At 42.6% G+C, this 17,145-nt stretch overlaps 1 protein-coding gene across 1 annotated transcript; it reads left to right on the forward strand.

Annotated features, from left to right (window-relative positions):
• Positions 1–758: 758 nt before the first annotated feature.
• Positions 759–12,541, forward strand: LOC122930358 (integumentary mucin A.1-like). Its single transcript, XM_044283697.1, has 4 exons — positions 759–889; positions 5,286–5,358; positions 5,500–5,694; positions 11,440–12,541. The coding sequence occupies exons 2-4, from the start codon at positions 5,301–5,303 to the stop codon at positions 11,694–11,696; spliced, it is 510 nt and encodes a 169-aa protein (XP_044139632.1). The 5' UTR covers positions 759–889; positions 5,286–5,300; the 3' UTR covers positions 11,697–12,541.
• The last annotated feature ends 4,604 nt before the right edge of the window (positions 12,542–17,145 follow it).

A 17,145-nucleotide genomic window follows, 5' to 3' on the forward strand; every position in this document is an offset into this window, starting at 1 on the left:
AGGTGTCACAAGAAATACAGGGTCCTAGTTTAAAACCTATAGTATAGCAGGGCCCTCGGCAGCCATTTAAGGAACCAGGGTCGATGTGCAGCTGCTATGTCTTCCCCCTATAGCTGCAACCTCGAAGTAATAGTTAGAGCATAGGCGACATCAAACCCCAGACCAGACCCAAAAAGGAATTTAGACGAATACAGGCGACATACCCTAATTTATTAACTAAACTAAAAATTAACTTAGACATCAGGCCAAACCACTAAATAGACCCCAGACCAGACTACAAATAAAAAAAAAATTAGTACAGACCCAACAAAACTATTTCAGACCCTAGACCAGAGCAGAAACAGAATCAGACCTCAAAATTAAATCAGACCATCAGACCACACCCCAAAATTATTTTAGACCGCGAAACATACCCAAAAATAATGTCGGACTCAAAACTAGACCCCAAAATTATTTCAGACCCCGACTCCCTAAATTAATTCAGTTGGACCAGACCCCTAAATTAATTCAGACCCGAGACCAAACGCCCCCTTTCCTCCATGTGTCCTTCACAGACACGGTTGGCCATAGACACCGTAGGCCAGCTGAGGGTTCCTTCCACAACCCAGTATCTATCTGAGCTCTTAAACCCATCATTAATTCTGCAATCTCTCTCGCTGTGTTGTAATATGGACGCGTTTCAATGGAAACAGGTTTTACTGGCAATAATCAGCAAGGCGTGGATAGCCATCACCCAGCGTTATAAGATATTGTCTGTATTCATTTCTGCCATTATATGCAGATGGATCCTAGTGTCATAAATTAATAAGACATCTTCTTATCTGGTTCCGAGTGTCAACTCATCATAATAAGACGAACACCCAAGAAGAAACACCTGTGAGAGCTGGAGGTATGTTTTCTATTCTTTGATATTCATATATATATATTTGTATTCAGGGACACATTGAAAAGCTGGGGCCTTGGTCGACAAGCAAATTAAACCCCAGTTTGCTATTTTAAGACAGTTTTTCACATAATTATAGCCCACATAATACCGCCATGTAGTGCCAAGATAATACTGTTATATACAGGCATCATGACACTGCCATATATTGACCAAATAATAAGCATCATCCAAATATTACTTCCTTAAATAGCCACATAATACTGCCATATAGAGCCCACAAAATGCTGCTATATAGAGCTCATATAATGCCGCCTTACAGATCCCACATGACTGCCATATAGAGCCCACATAATACTGCCATACAGAGCCCACATAATACTTCCTTATGGAGCCCACATACTGTAAGTCTGCCTTATAGAACCCACATATTGATGCCATTTATAGATCCCATATAATACTGCAGTTCTATACAGAGCCACTTAATACTGCTTTATAGTGCCCAAATAATTCTGCTATATTGAGCCCATATAAGGCTACCTTGTAAAGCCAGCATAATACTGCCATATAGAGCCCATATAATTCTTCCTTATACAGCCCACATAAAAATTCTGTATAGAGCCCACATAATACTGCCTTATAGAGCCCACATAACAATTTTGTATAGAGCCCATATAATACTGCCTATATAATTCTGCTATATTGAACGCATATAACGCTGCCTTATAAGGCCAACATAATATTGCCATATAGAGCCCATAGCCCATATAATACTGCCTTATAGAGCCTACATAAAAATTCTGCATAGAATCAATATAATACTGCCTTAAAGAGCCCACATAAAAATTCTGCATAGAGCCCATATAATACTGCCTATATAATTCTTCTATATTAAGCCCATATAACGCTGCCTTATAAAGCCAACATAAAACTGCCATATAGAGCCCATATAATACTGCCTTATAAAGCCCACATACACATTCTGTATAGAGCCCACACAAATGTTCCGTACAGACTCAGAGCTCACATAATACTGCATTATAGAGCCAACATAATACTGCAATAAGCACCTACATAATAATGCAAATCAATTCCCAAATAATACCACCATACACCCCTAAAAAATACTGGTGGTTTTAGATTTTTCTAGAGATTCCTGTCTTCAAAGACCCCCTGAAATGAAATGGGGATTCAGATTGTTACCCCTAAAACCAGCCCTTCTTGTAATGCCCAGAGTTCTGTCTTTTAGTCCTGACTTCTTCTATGACATAACCCTAGATGAAGCCGAGGACCAGGCGCTCCTCACATGTGCTACATTCTCTTGTCACCTCCACCAAATGTTTCCTCTAGCTGAAAATAAGATCTGCACAATGTTGAGGAGGAATTTTAGACCATTCCTCCAATCAAATGTGCATCAGTTCATCAGCATTTTTAGGATGCTTTGTGTGCACAGTATCGCCCTAGGGTTGAGGTCAGGACAGTCACTTGGCTATTGCAAAAGACACATCTTCTTTTTCCGCTATTCTTCAGTTGACTTATGTGTCTGCTATGGGACAATTTCAGCATACCTTCAGCTTGAGGTCATGGGCGCAGCTCTTATATTGTATTGTAAAATATTCTGATTCACCGTAGATTGCATTGTTACATCAATAATTGCAAGGCGTCCCCATACTCTTACTCAGCAAAGCACCAAAACCGTGTTTCCACCTCTACCATTTCCCAAACAATGATGACGTCTCCACCAGCACCAATCCATGATGCCCCCTCCAACTGCCCTAAACCATGATGTCACCTCCACCAGCCACAAACCATGATGCCTCCTCCACAAGCATCAAACTAGGATGTCCCCTACACTAGCATACACCATGATGCTTCCTCCACCAGCCACACACACTGATGACCTCTTCACCAACCTCAAACCATAATTCACTCTCCACCAGCATAAATCATAATACCCCCTCCACCAGTTCCAATGAATGATGCCCCTCCATCCACCCCAAACCATGATACTCCTCCCTCCAGTAGCCCCAAAGCATGATGACCCCCCCCAACCATAATGGCTTTTTCAACAGTCTTAAACTATGATGTCCCCTCCACCGGCCCCAAACCCTGATGACTTCTCCACCAGCCACAAAGTATGAAGACCCCTCCACAAGTCTCCAACCATGTCTTCCACCTGACTCAAACCATGATGTCTTCTTTACCAGCCCTAAACCATGATGTCCCCTCCAGCTGCCCTAAACCATGATGCCCCCTCAGCCAGTCCTAAGCTGTGATGCCCCCTCCATCAGCCCCAAACCATGATGCCCCATCCACCAGCCCCAAACAATAATGCCTCCTCCAGCCACCCCAAACCATCATGCCCTTCCACTCACCCCAAACCACGATGCCCCCTCCACCCAAACCCTGATGACCTCTTCACAAACTTCAAACCATAATGCCCCCTCCACCAGCTGTAAACCATAATGCCTCCTCTACCAGCCCCAAAGCATGAAGACCCCTCCGCAAGTCTCCAGCTATAATGCCCTTTCCATGAGCCTCAAACCATGGAGTCTCCTCTACCAGCCCCAAACTCTGATGCCTCTTCACCGGCTATAATGCCCTCTCCACCAGCCATAAACTATGATGCCCCCTCCTTCAGTTCCAATGAATGATGCCCCTCCACCCACCCCAAATCATAATGTTCTCTCCACGAGCCCCAAACCCTGATGACCCCTCAACCAGCCCCAAAACATGCTGACCTTAACAAAAAGTTATGCTGGACAGAATATATATATATATATATATATATATATATTTAAAGAGCTTTTTCATTAAACAAAACTCTAAAAACACTGGCGGAATTAAGTTTTTTACACTGTCACGCACCCCAAAAAAATGTTTTTAAAGTTATACAATACAATAGAGGTTCCTCAAAATTGTACCATTAACACAAATCTCCCCACATAAACCAAGCCCTCCTTAAGGCTATATCAATGGAAAAATGGAAAAAATTCTGGATTTTGTGGAAGTGGAGAACGAAAAATTAAAAATTGCAGAGCATTAAGCCTCATTGACACATCAGTGTTTCAGCGCGGTCCGTGGGTCAGTTTTTTTTTTTAGCATGGATGCATGGCTCTATTTTGTGTTTTTTGTGTTCACGGATCCATCACGTCTATTATAGTCTATGGGTCCGGGAAAGCCACGGATGCCATCCATGTTTCATCCGTGTTTCACAGATATGTTTCAGCTGTGCAGTGTCAGGGAAACACAGATGATGACACATGGACAGCAAAAAACGGACACACGAACCCAACACGGATTCCTTTACGGACATCTTCACGAAGGCAACACTGACCACCTTCTCATGGATTTAAGCACGGACACGGACGTGTGAATAAGGCTTTAAAGGGGTATTCTGACTTTTAAAATGATTCTCTATCCAAGGGATAATTATTAGATTGGTGGGACCCTCACGAGAATGGGACCCCTGTATCCCTCAAAGGGCACTGAAATGAGCTGAGCAGCAGGTCGTGCATGCAAATTGCCGTTCCGTTCATTTCTATCGAAGTTCTGGAAATAGTGTAGCAGCTCTGTACTCCGCTCTCTCTGGAACGGAGGGCAGTGAGCATGCTCGACCTGCTGCTCTGTACATTTCATGGTGCTCCGCGGGGGACAGAGTACTCTTCCTCATGATTGTGGGGGACCTAAGCAGTAGGACTCTGATAGTTATCCCCTATCCGTCGGGCCGGAATACTCCTTTAAGTACCAAACTTGGCTGCGTCCTTAAGGGGTTAATGGCTAATCAAGGATTCAAAAGGGGGAAGAGTGAGCCCCTTAGGGCTCTTGCACACTGACGTATTTTCTTTCCATGTCCATTCCATTTTTCTTCAGGACCGTATGCGAAACCATTCGTTTAAATTGGTCCCCGCCAAAAAACAAAGTTACTCCGTGTGCATTCCGTTTCCGTATGTCCATTGCACAAAAAAATAGAACATGTCCTATTATTGTCCGCATTACAAGGATAGGACTGTTCTATTAGGGGCCGGCTGTTCCCTTCCACAACATATGGAATGCACATGGACGTCATATGTATTTTTGGCGGATCTGTTTTTTGCGGACCGCAAAATACACACTGTCGTGTGCATGAGCCCTTAATGTGATACCACTGTATTTCTACGTTACTCATTTTGGGATAAAACCTTTTCCTGAGTACATTTAGATCTGAGAACGACCTCTTCGGTGTTTGGTCTTGCTAACAAGTATGATGAATGGGAATAGCCAATGTATGTAAACATTTCCAAGAGGAATATCAGAGGGAAAATGTACTAAAACAGACCTGTGAGGAGAGGTGACACCTCTCTGGTCTCCTCCTGTCATTAGATCGCCAGTTTCCTACGTTTTTGATGCATTTTTCTTTTAGGTTACCAGTATAACAATGTCTCTGCGGGCGCTATTAGTCCTCACATTCACCGTCATCTCTGTGGCCCAGTTGGGTGAGTATACTTTACTGCATGGGTATTGTACGGGTGTTTCACTACGTCACCCCCCCCCCCCCCTATTCCGTTGTCTATACAGTAAATACAGAAATGATGAAATTGCTACATTGTAATATTTTCATTGTAACGTTTTTCAAGCTGATGCCCAGTGCACCGTGCAGCCGAAAGAGAGGAAAGACTGCGGCCAACCGGGCATAACCATGGAGAGTTGTGTGGGGAGCGGATGCTGCTTTGACTCAAGTATCAATGGAGCTATTTGGTGTTACTTTCCCCAGCCGTCTTCAACGACCGAAACTGGGACCCAAAGGACAACATCTGTACACCCAGGAAATGGTAAAGGGTGGCATTAAATGTTTAAAGCATGTCTGCTTTCTTCCAGGAACAGCGCCACTCATGGGTCATACAGTATCTGCCAGTGCAGCCCAGCTGTGAATGAGACTGAGCTGCAGTACTGCACACAACCTGCGGACAGGGGTGGTGCTGTCTCTGGAAGAAAGCAAGAAAGTGTTTCTAATCTTGGATGACCCCTTTAATTTCTTCACTGGCAAAAAACATGAGTTTTCCATGTTTACATTTTTGCTTGGGATCTTGGTGCCATGCATCCTGCAAAGTTTAGCTTCCCCTGTTGCCACCGATTTTGAGATCTGTCCCACCATCCTCCAGCATGATTCAGCTAAAGCAGGGATGGCCAACCTGCAGCTCTCCAGCTGTTGTAAAACTACAATTCCCACCATGCCCTTCTGTAGGCTGATAGCTGTAGGCTGTCCGGGACTGATGGGAGTTGTAGTTTTGCAACAGCTGGAGGTCCGCAGGTTGAGCATGCCTGTTGTACACAGTCTGGGCATGCTGGGAGTTGTAGTGTTACAACAGCTGGAGGGCCGCAGGTTGGCCATCCCTGAGCTAAAGCCTGCTTTATAGGGCTTAAAGTGACACAACCCCTTTAAGGGTGATCCATCAGCACCTGGTGTAGTGAGATATACTAACCAGCAGAGGGAGCTCTTTCCTATAGGACACTATTTAGTCATCCGTAACAGTCTCGTTTTGTAAAGTATCATGTCCTTGTGCCATGACTGCACCCACTTTCTGCCACTCCCAATGTTATGAGAATAATTTTCCAGGTTAAATGCCATAATTAGTGTCACAAGGAGGTTGGCAGCTGGTTATGGAGGATTACAAGTAAATGATAGGGAAGCAGACTCGGATCTGATTATTTCTGTCCACAGTCCTCCAATTATTGGCTAAGGACAGGAATATCTCTGGACCTCGGATAGTGAGGAGGAGGAGGAGGAGGAGAGGGCACATAGCTGATACAGAGAGATTTTCTCATTACTGTCTAGATTTCCTTCAATGCAGCCATGGTGACCTCTTGCCATGCTGCACAGAAGGTGGGAACCCGAGAGCCATGCCACCATGGTGGGATGGTAGGCAGTCTAGTAGACACGGCATGTAGCTAGAAGTAAACAAGTAGCTGAGCCCAGTAGATGGCATGTCAATGTACTGGGCAGGTGTGGTGGCACATTGCAGTGGACTGACCCCAGTAAATGTACCTGGCAATAGACAACAGATTAGCTCGGTAGATAGTTGTGGCATACAATTGGAAGTGAACACTTAGGTGAGCCCAATAGATATGGCACATAGCTTTAGTGAGCAGGCAGCCCCCAGCAGTCACAGCAGGTAGCTGGCAATAGACAACAGATTAGCTCGGTAGATAGTTGTGGCATACAATTGGAAGTGAACACTTAGGTGAGCCCAATAGATATGGCACATAGCTTTAGTGAGCAGGCATAATGCCTCTTGTACAGTATGTAGTATGGGGGCTGTACACTTTATTATAGCGCTGAGAAGCGAGTTAGATCAAAGCATAGCATTGTGGATGTGCGATCCAGTTGTGTTTCTCCCCCTGCATCATTAGCTCAGTAGATAGTTGTGGCATACAATATGGCAGATAGTTTTAGTGAGCAGGCAGCCCCCAGCAGTCACAGCAGGTAGCTGGCAATAGAAAGGCAGATGCATCAGTTGTCATGGCAGGGAGCTGGCAGCATGTAGTCATATGATCTCAGGATTTATGCCATGTAGTTGGCAGCAGAAAGGTAGATGAGATCAGGAGTAGTGTTGATCACGAATATTTAAATTTTTTATTTTTATCGCAAATATAGGTACTTCAAAAATTTGCGAATATTTTGAATATAGTGATATATATTCGTAATTTTGAATATTCGATTTTTTTTTTTAATCAGTACACATGATCCCTCCCTGCCTCTAGCTTGTGGGCCAATGAGAAGGCTGCAGTATATTTGACTTTAGGAGTAGTGTTGTTTGCGAATTTTCGTAATGCGAATTTTTGTAATAGCGAATTTTTCAACTTACAACTATTAGACAAGGAAGATTATGGCACTATATTAGCTAAATTGCTCTATATTCATTTTTTTTTATATTCGCTATATTGCTATAACTTCGTTTTTTTGGAATATTTGTAATATTCTAAAACAAGAATATATAGCAATATAGCGAATATTCGGGAAAAAAAACGAATATAGAGCAATTTAGTTACCAGTGGGGTACCTCAGGGATCTGTTCTGGGACCCATATTGTTTAATATGGGTCTCAGAAGCGCTATAATCTTCTTTGTCTAATAGTTGTAATTTTTTTCTCATCTGAAGTCCAGATTGGAAAAAAATTACAACTATAAAAAAGAAGATTATAGCACTATATTCGCTAAATTGCTATAACTTTGTTTTTTCGAATATTCGTAATATTCTAAAACAAGAATATATAGCGAATATTCGAAAAAAAACTAATATAGAGCAATTTAGCTAATATAGTGCTATAATCTTCTTTGTCTAATAGTTGCAATTTTTTTCTCATCTGAAGTTCAGATTGGAAAAAAATTACAACTATTAAAAAAAAAGATTATAGCACTATATTAGCTAAATTGCTCTATATTCATTTTTTTCGAATATTCGCTATATATTCTTGTTTTAGAATATTACGAATATTCGAAAAAACAAAGTTATAGCAATTTAGCGAATATAGTGCTATAATCTTCTTCGGCTAATAGTTGTAAGTTGAAAAATTCGCAATAAAATTTGCATTACAAAAGTTTGCATATTATACGATCATTACCTTGCCGATTTTTCGAGTAAAAAAATCGCTAAATATGACGAATATTCTACAAAATATTTGCGAAATATCGCGAATTCGAATATGACTCCTGCCGCTCATCACTAATCAGGAGTCTGGCAGGTTGGGTCAGTGATGAACAGGAGGTGCCCATACATGTTCGATGAACGTCTTGTGAACCAACCAAGTGTCCTGACTCTCCACTGACGACAGATCAGACATGTTTGATTTCAGTGCCCAGGAAGGAAATCTAGACAGGAATCAGAACAAGAGTCAGGGCATGGACAAATACTCCATTAATAATAGACACAAATTTCTAACACCTGCCTAAAATACTAACTGGCTTTTTTTAGGCAAAGAGAAGAGCATAATGTATGGAGGTGCTGGGTCCTCCAGAGACAATAAACATAAATTCACAAAACAAAATTAAAAAGTATCCCAAAATGTATTCACCTAAACAAACTGAGAAAAATATGAAGAAATCTCTCTGCATCCCTGGAGATCAGCCGTGTGCCTCCTGCATCTGGCTGTAAGACAGCTGGCCGCAGCAGCAGCCTCCCCCTCCTCTGTCCTGTCTGAAAGTACTAGAAATGGAAACATTACATTAACTCTTAAACTCCACTAGACTTTTTGTGTCATGACTCCTGCACCCCAGGGGTGCACAACCTTTTTTGGTCTAGGGGCCACATTGTCACATCACTCTATTTTAAGGGGCCGCAAAAAAAAAAGAAGTTAATCAGTGCTCGTCATTGTTTTTTCATTCAGTTCTATTGATTATCGGTAACACGTTCCTGATTACACGGTGAGATGTGCTCACAATTATCGTACATCTTTCATCCTGATAAAATATGCAAATCAGCCGATTCCCTGTTTATCAGCTGATCGGCGGTACGATTATACCGGACAGATATCAGGAATGAGCGTTACATGAAGACTTGTTTCCAGTAATTGTCCCCGATATCGTGCAGTGTAATAGGAATGTAGGGATTTCCCGGTAAAAAAAAAAATTTAACACGTTCCCGCAGCATGGCCCTGAAACAGAAGATCCATACTCTCCTGCTCCCTGCCGTCTCCATCTTCTGGTTCCGGCGCTGGCTCTGAGCATAGTCACTTGTACCTCTCCAGCCGAAGCCTGGCCTCAGTGGTGATGAGGCCGCAAGCAGCGCTTCACCGCTGAAGTCAGTCATTTGCTGCAGAGGTTCTCCGGGAGCGGAAGATGGAGACAGCGAGAGCAGCTCGGAGCAGGAAAGTAGGAATCTTCTATTTCGGAGACCGTGCTGCAGGAACTTGCTAAAAATAATTTTTACTGGGAGACCCCTTTAAGTGGCGACGTTTCCTTTCTGCCAATGAGCCTTTCCTTCCCTGCAGAGGACGGCGCTCACTGGTTCTTACCGCCTCCTGCCCCCCAGTTATACTGTAGGTGCCCTGCAATACCCAGTAAGCGTTTTCCCTGAGGGCTCACGCACACGGCCATTGTTTTAGACGCATTTTTTGTGGTTTGGATGCAGACCCATTCACTTCAACGGGGCCGCAAAAGATGCGGACAGCACTCCTGTTACTCCGTTCCGCAAAATGCAGAACACACATGGCTGGCATCTGTGTTTTGCAGACCAAAAACACGATACGGTCGTGTGTATGAGGCCTTACTAGCCGGGAAAGCACTCGTTGGTTAACCCTTTAATGACCAGGCCTAAAAAAAAGGCCTTAATGACCAGTCACTTTTTTGTGATTTAGCGCACATGGATCGATCACTTGTAACTTTTTTATTTGTTGGACTACCAAAATAACTTTTGCAGCTTTTTATTACATGACAGGAGGGATTTTTTAAATATTTTTTTAGTTTTATTAGGGGATTTTTTTTCAAACTATAGCTCATTATTAAAATATGCAAATTATTATAATTACTTCCCTATATGTGTTGTATTATACAATATGTATAGTTTCCCATGAATGGGGTGATAATTGTAATAGTTTTGGTTGATGTGGGTGTTTTTTTCTTTTATATATTTTAAAAATTTTTCTTTTTTGTAACTTATTTTTTTAATAATATTTCTGCTACAAAAAGACCTTTGGGGGACACTGACTTTTTATTTTACACATATTTGTATGTGTATTTGTATTTTATTTATTTTGTATTTTTTTATCATCACTTTATTATTTATTTTTAAAATATATTTGTTCGCTTTATTGTTTCGTTTAACTTGTATTTTATTCCTTTATTTGACATCTTTTTGCAAAAATTTTCTTATTTTTTTAAATATATTTTTTTTATTGTGTTTTTAATTTATTCTATTTTATTTTAAACTTTTTATATATACAGTATTTGCCACATAATTTGTCCCCAAAAGGTCCATAAAAGACCTATGAGGACACATATTTTTTTTTGCACTATTTCCACTGTAACTGGATCATCCAAAGGAGCCCCAGTTACAGGGAAAACCAGCTTCCTGGCGAGGCTTTGTACAGGGCAGTGCTGGTGAGGGTCTGTACTCCTCTGACACCCGGTGATCACGTGATTGCCGGGTCTAAACTGCTCAGTGCGCCTTTCACCGATCAAAGAAGAAGGCAGAAGCGCTGTTACACCGCCTCTGCCTTCTCCTCGGCTCCCCCGCTGTCTCTGACAACCGGGGACCCATCCTGCTCCTGATACACTGCAAGGGCAGGAGCTGTAACCCTGCAATTGTGCGGCGCTGCAGGCAGATGGCACGGTCAACTGTGTTTCTGCCCAGCAGGACGGGGGCCGCAAACCATGGCTCTGGGGGCCGCATGCGGGTCACGGGCCGCAGGTTGTGCACCCTGCTGTAGACTGACAAATGGCGAGGGTTAGATTATCTCCGGTTTACTGTTATCAGTATCCCTAAGAAAGCCGGCAGTGGGTCACTGGATTTAGCACGTGCCACGAGGGGTCAGGATTTGGGTCATGTCTGACATTATTCTCTCCTGTTGTTATCTTGATAGGAACGATGAACGCTTCACATGCTGGTGACATAGGAATGGCAGAAAAGCCTTTGACCACTACTGGCTCAGTGAATACCACTAACCAGACCACCCCATATGGAAACGTTGGCATAGGAATGGCAGAAGAGCCTCTGTCCGAAAAGCCCCCAATGAACACCACCCTATCAAGCAGCGTTGGACCTCTCTGGAGTCACCCCAGTTACATCTGTCTAATATCTGTATTACTTACTACGATTGCTTCCATGTCTGATATATAAATATAGCAGAATACATAAGAGGTAAAGGTAATATAATAATACCAGACATACTCATCTACAGAAACGTTCCCTTAAACCCCTTGAAGGAGTTAGAATGACCAAAAAGATGTGATAATCACTGATCGCCCCGATCCTGTTTCAATACTTTCTGTCCCCACTTCCTGTTCCCTTTCGACACACAGGAAATGACCTTTCAGCCAATCGCTGGCTGTGACTGGTCACTGGTGCAACGGTTGATTGGCTGAGCAGTCATTTCCTGCGTGTCAAGAGGGATCAGGAAATGGAGACCAGTGGAGAACTGGAAACTGTGGGAACAGGAGCTGTGGGAGATCATTGAATATCACAATTTAAAACCTTTCTGATTTTCTACTGGCTGGACAACCCCTCCACACACAAAGGCTACTTTCACACTAGCGTTTTTCCATGATCCGGCAGGGATCAGCGAAGACGCATCCATTATCGATAATACAACCGGCTGCATTAGTTATGAACGGATCCGGTTGTATTATCTTTACAATAGCCAAGACGGATCCGGCATCAAAACCATTGGAAGTCAATGGGGGGCGGATCCGTTTTCTATTGTGTCCAAGATAAAACGGAAGAGTTTTCCTCCGGTATTCAGATCCTGTGCCGGATCTCAATACCGGAAAAGAGAAACACATATGTGATAGGGGCTAATCATTTTTTTCTTTCACTGGTACATGCAAATTACTGTGTAATTTATGTCAATTTTTGTGGTGTGAGAACAGGAAGCAGCAGTTTCTGACATTGTTTTTTTTTTTTCCTTTGTTTTTTGCACCTTTCCCTTTTTACACTGATTACCCTAATAAATGAATTATCCCGGTTGTTATGGTCAGATGTGTGTGGTTTTTTTCTGTAAAGTATACCCAATAAAAAAATTATTTTAGGTTAATTAATTGCATTTTGAGTTTTTTGTATACTTAAAAAAAAAAATCAAATTTTTATAACATTTTTAAAATATCATTAATGGATTACTGATTTTTTTTATGTAGTCAGAGAGTCAGAAAGCCCCCTCCCCCCATACACATTAGATGATCAGCCGTATGAAGGGAAGGCGCATGCAGTGTGCGTGCCGTCTCCCTCCTCTCTTCCTGCTCGCCATAGAAATAGCAGCAGCGAGCAGGAAGAGAGAGGGGAGACGGCACGCACGCACTGCGGATAAGAATAGGACATGCTCTATATTTTTTGTGGGGCCGCGGAACGGAATAGTAATTTTCTGTATAGGGCTGGCCGTGTGCATTCCGCAAAATGCGGAACGCACAAGTGCCGGTATCCGGGTTTTGTGGATCCGCTATTTGCAGACCGAAAAACACTCACGGCCGTCTGAATGAGCTCTAAGGGTGAGTTCACACCATGGAAGTGCCAGAGGCGGCATATAACTGACACGAATGGAGCCAAACAGATACCACTGACTATAACGAGGTCTGTTTGGGGTCCGTTCGGGATTCTGCCATTTTCGTAGAGAAAAAGTCCTGCATGTAGGACATATCTTTCAGCTGCTTTTGACAGACTCTATGTAAGTGTATTATGTAAGTAATCAAATAATCACATGCGTTCAAGTCGCCTTTATGTAAAAAAAAAAAATTGTGGAAATAAATTTTCTTTAAAAAAATTTCCACGTACAATATTGCAATGTTTTTCTCTTACAATAGGCTTTATATGTAAAAAAACAAAAAATAAAAGCTACACAGGATTGGGATCACAGCACTTCTAACAACTCTTACTATAAAATGATCACATAATGGAATAAAAAGATCAAAAAGTGTATGTTCTCAAAAATTGTAAGAATGAAAACTTCAACTTGAACCCTAGAAAAAATAAAAGTTAAAGGGGTTGTCAGAGTTATGAAAAAAAATATATAGCACTGAAAATCTGATATATAACTGAGCTAAGCAAGTTTTATGCAAAAAATATATATATATTTCCTCATTTCCCTGGTTCTTTTCTGGCCGTTTGTTTACATGCAATAAAAACAATCTCTGCCCCTCCCCCGCTCTGCTAAGGGAGTGGATACAAGAGCTGCCCTGAGTGACATGTCTGCCTGCTGGGAGACTCTGCAGCATGTTGTATGTGTAGAACTACAAGTCCCAGCTGTATAATGACACTGCTAAGGGAGTGGATACAAGAGCTGCCCTGAGTGACATGTCTAACTGCTGGGAGACTCTGCAGCATGTTGTATGTGTATAACTACAAGTCCCAGCTGTATAATGACACTGCTAAGGGAGTGGATACAAGAGCTGCCCTGAGTGCTGGCAGAATCAACAGAAACTTGTAAGTGTAGAACTTCATATCCCACCTGTATAATGACACTGCTAATACACACAGGATCTTCCCCCTACCTTCTTGTGCAATGCTCTCTCTAGTATGTCAGCTCCAGTGCCCAGCATTGTCACTGCCTGCAGAGCTGTGCAGCTGAAGGGGTTAAGAATCCTAGCAGAGAGCAGACGGCAGTGAAGGGGGCGTGGCCAGCACAGTGATGTCTCGTTTACAGGCTTGTAAACGACCTTTATCAGAGCAGGGAGAGACGCTGACATCACAGGTCATGTGACCCTCTGTCAAATCTGAGAAACCAGCCACTGGAGATAAAGGGAGTGAATTGGAAAGCTGTTACATTTGCCTAGTTAGGAACATAGAACAAAAAAATAACTCGGACAACCCCTTTAAGGCAACACAAAGACATTTGTTTATCACAGTTTTTATTTACTGATGAATTTATGTTTTTGTTTATTTAATTATAAAAAAAATCCATTAAAAAAAGTTGTAATAAAGTCACCCTCGGCCTCACCCACTTTATCCAAATTCTATATCAGTAAAGTGGAACAGGTGCTTATTCTGAACTCCATATTTATCAATGTATTCATCAGAAAACTGGGAAAAATTCAGCCACTAGGTGGAGCTCAGTCCCTAAGTATTCATACAATTGACTGAATTAAAAGTTGTATTGTTCTGTTTGCATTGAGCTCCCCCTAGTGGCTATTGTCTGAAAATGCTGAGTTTTCATATCGGAAAATGAAGGAGTTGTTCAGCATCGGGCCCTCCTCCCCCAGACCCCATAGCCACCTGCCTCCATTGAAGGTGCACTACTGGCCCCATGACACTGTATGATTATTGGTCTGATTAGCAGAAATGAACGTTCGTATCAATGCTCAATCCTGATAATTGCCCTGTGTAAAAGTACTGTCGATAACCTGATGATTGCGTGAAAGTGTCGCTGATGCAGCCACATCATCATTTCTGGGTAGTAGATCATCTTGTGTGAAGAGGGTCTGCTGCCCAGAAGGAATGAATCCCTATGGGGATGAGAGATTGCAGTAGAGATCTCCTGTTCCTATACAGAGGAGATGATGGCTGCATGTAAATGCAATTCTCACCTCCCCTGACAAACAGGCAATTATTGGGAACATGCATTTCATTCCCAATAATTGCCTGCAGAGTTAGCCCTTGTAGAGGACATGGACAACCTCACGCCTCCGTCAGCAATTACCTGCGCTGCTTTATCTTCACCATTAGGGCTCATGTACGCAACCGCAAAAAACGGGTCTGCAAAAAATACGGATGATGTCCGTGTGCATTCCGTATTTTGTGGAACGGAACAGCTGGCCCCTAATAGAACAGTCCTATCCTTGTCCGTAATCTGGACAATAATAGGACATGTTCTATTTTTTTTTTGCGGAACGTACACACGGAAATGGAATGCACACGGAGTAACTTCAGGTTTTTTTGCAGACGCATTGAAATGAATGGTTCCACATATGGTCCGCAAAAAAAACTGAACGAACACGGAAAGAAAATGCGTTCGTGGGCATGAGCCCTTAGTTGGGTTCACTTCTGAGGCAGAGGTTCTAGCAAGAAAAAAAACACAAAATACCGCTACATGCCATGATATCTCACCTGGCAAAATGACGGTATTCATGCCGGAAACTCTACGGATTCCGTTCACTATAATGGAGTCTGTCGAGATTCCGGCATGAATACCGTCTTTTTGCCAGGTGAGATATCATGCAGTCGTAGGGGTGCAGCATATCCCGGATCCAGTGATTCAAGTATTCTGTTGCTGTGCCAGAACAGAATACCAGACTCTGACTGCAGGCGTTAACTCTAGCCTAAAACTATCAAACCTAAATGGGCTTCTTGGAAGTGACACCTAATCTCTGCGTAAACACACTCAGGAGAAGAACTATCAAATGACCAGAGGAGTCAACACTGGAGACAGAGATGAAGACACAAATGCCTGGGAGGAAAATGAGGACATCCTGAATGCCTCAAAATGTTAAGCGGCCTATAAGACTGCCAAAGTCTGCGCAGGAGGAGCGCTGATGGATGAAAAGCACATCTACTGGTGCTCAAGGGGGTGAAGAATGAGCAGCTAGAGGGAGAAAAAGGCATTTTTCTCTGATAAGATATATTGCAAAGTTTCTTATATTCACCAGTATATATGACTAGCACTAAACCTAAAATATAACATTTATTTTGATCAATTACAATAAGGCTATAGATACATTATAGGGGAACAACATGGAAGGTCATATGTGCCAGTCAAACCTGCAATTGTGAGGAGCAGTAATTTTATCACAAGATGCAGACATAGCAGCAGCGAGCAGGAAGAGAGACGGGAGGCGGCACGTGCACACTTCCCTTCATACAGCTGATTAGGAGGGGTGCTGGGTGTCGGACCCCCGCCGATCTGATATTGATGACCTATCGTGAGGATAGGTCATCAATATTAAAAGTCCGGAGAACCCCTTTAAGCAGTACAGTCAGACATTACATTCTGGCCCGATGGGGTAAACTAGAGAAAATGTACACACAGGCTGAACCGAGGGCATGAGAAACACTGGTGTTCCCTAGTGTTAGACCTTGAAGCTAAAGAAGTGTGCACCCTGATGAGGGCGGCCCCTTTCTGAAACCGCCTAATGTTATGTGACCCTATAACACCTCACCCTGGTATATCCACTAAGGACTGATAGCAGAGTACATTCCAGTACAACCACATACAGACAGCCATTTGCACACCAAGATAAGGTAAAATGTATCACATGCTACATACCATACAATACATATCATCATAGTGCTGGCGCTGGCACGTGGGCAGAGGTCGTCTTAGGTGAAGGGTCTTCATTGCAAAGTATCTTAGGGTACTTTCACACTAGCGTTAAAGTTTTCCGGTATTGAGTTCCATCCTAAGGGCTCAATACCGGAAAAAAACGCTTCAGTTTTATCTTAATGCATTCTGAATGGAAAGCATTCCGTTCATTATGCATCAGGATGTCTTCAGTTCAGTTCCTCTTATGATATTTCTCCAGCCAAAATTCCGGAACACATGCCGGATCCAGTATTAATTTCCATTGAAATGTATTAATGCCGGATCTGGTACCAAGTGTTCCGGAAAACCGGATCCGGTTTCCCAGTCTGCACATGAGCAGACCTT

The sequence above is a fragment of the Bufo gargarizans genome, chromosome 3, assembly GCF_014858855.1.
Source record: "Bufo gargarizans isolate SCDJY-AF-19 chromosome 3, ASM1485885v1, whole genome shotgun sequence".
In the NCBI taxonomy this organism is placed as follows: Eukaryota; Metazoa; Chordata; class Amphibia; order Anura; family Bufonidae; genus Bufo; species Bufo gargarizans.

Excerpts from the sequence above, each read along its gene's own strand:
- LOC122930358 (XM_044283697.1), top strand. The coding sequence starts at position 5,301 with ATGTCTCTGCGGGCGCTATTAGTCCTCACATTCACCGTCATCTCTGTG. Across the intron at positions 5,359-5,499 it reads CATCTCTGTGGCCCAGTTGG|CTGATGCCCAGTGCACCGTG; the intron begins GTGAGTATACTT and ends ACGTTTTTCAAG. Across the intron at positions 5,695-11,439 it reads ATCTGTACACCCAGGAAATG|GAACGATGAACGCTTCACAT; the intron begins GTAAAGGGTGGC and ends TTATCTTGATAG.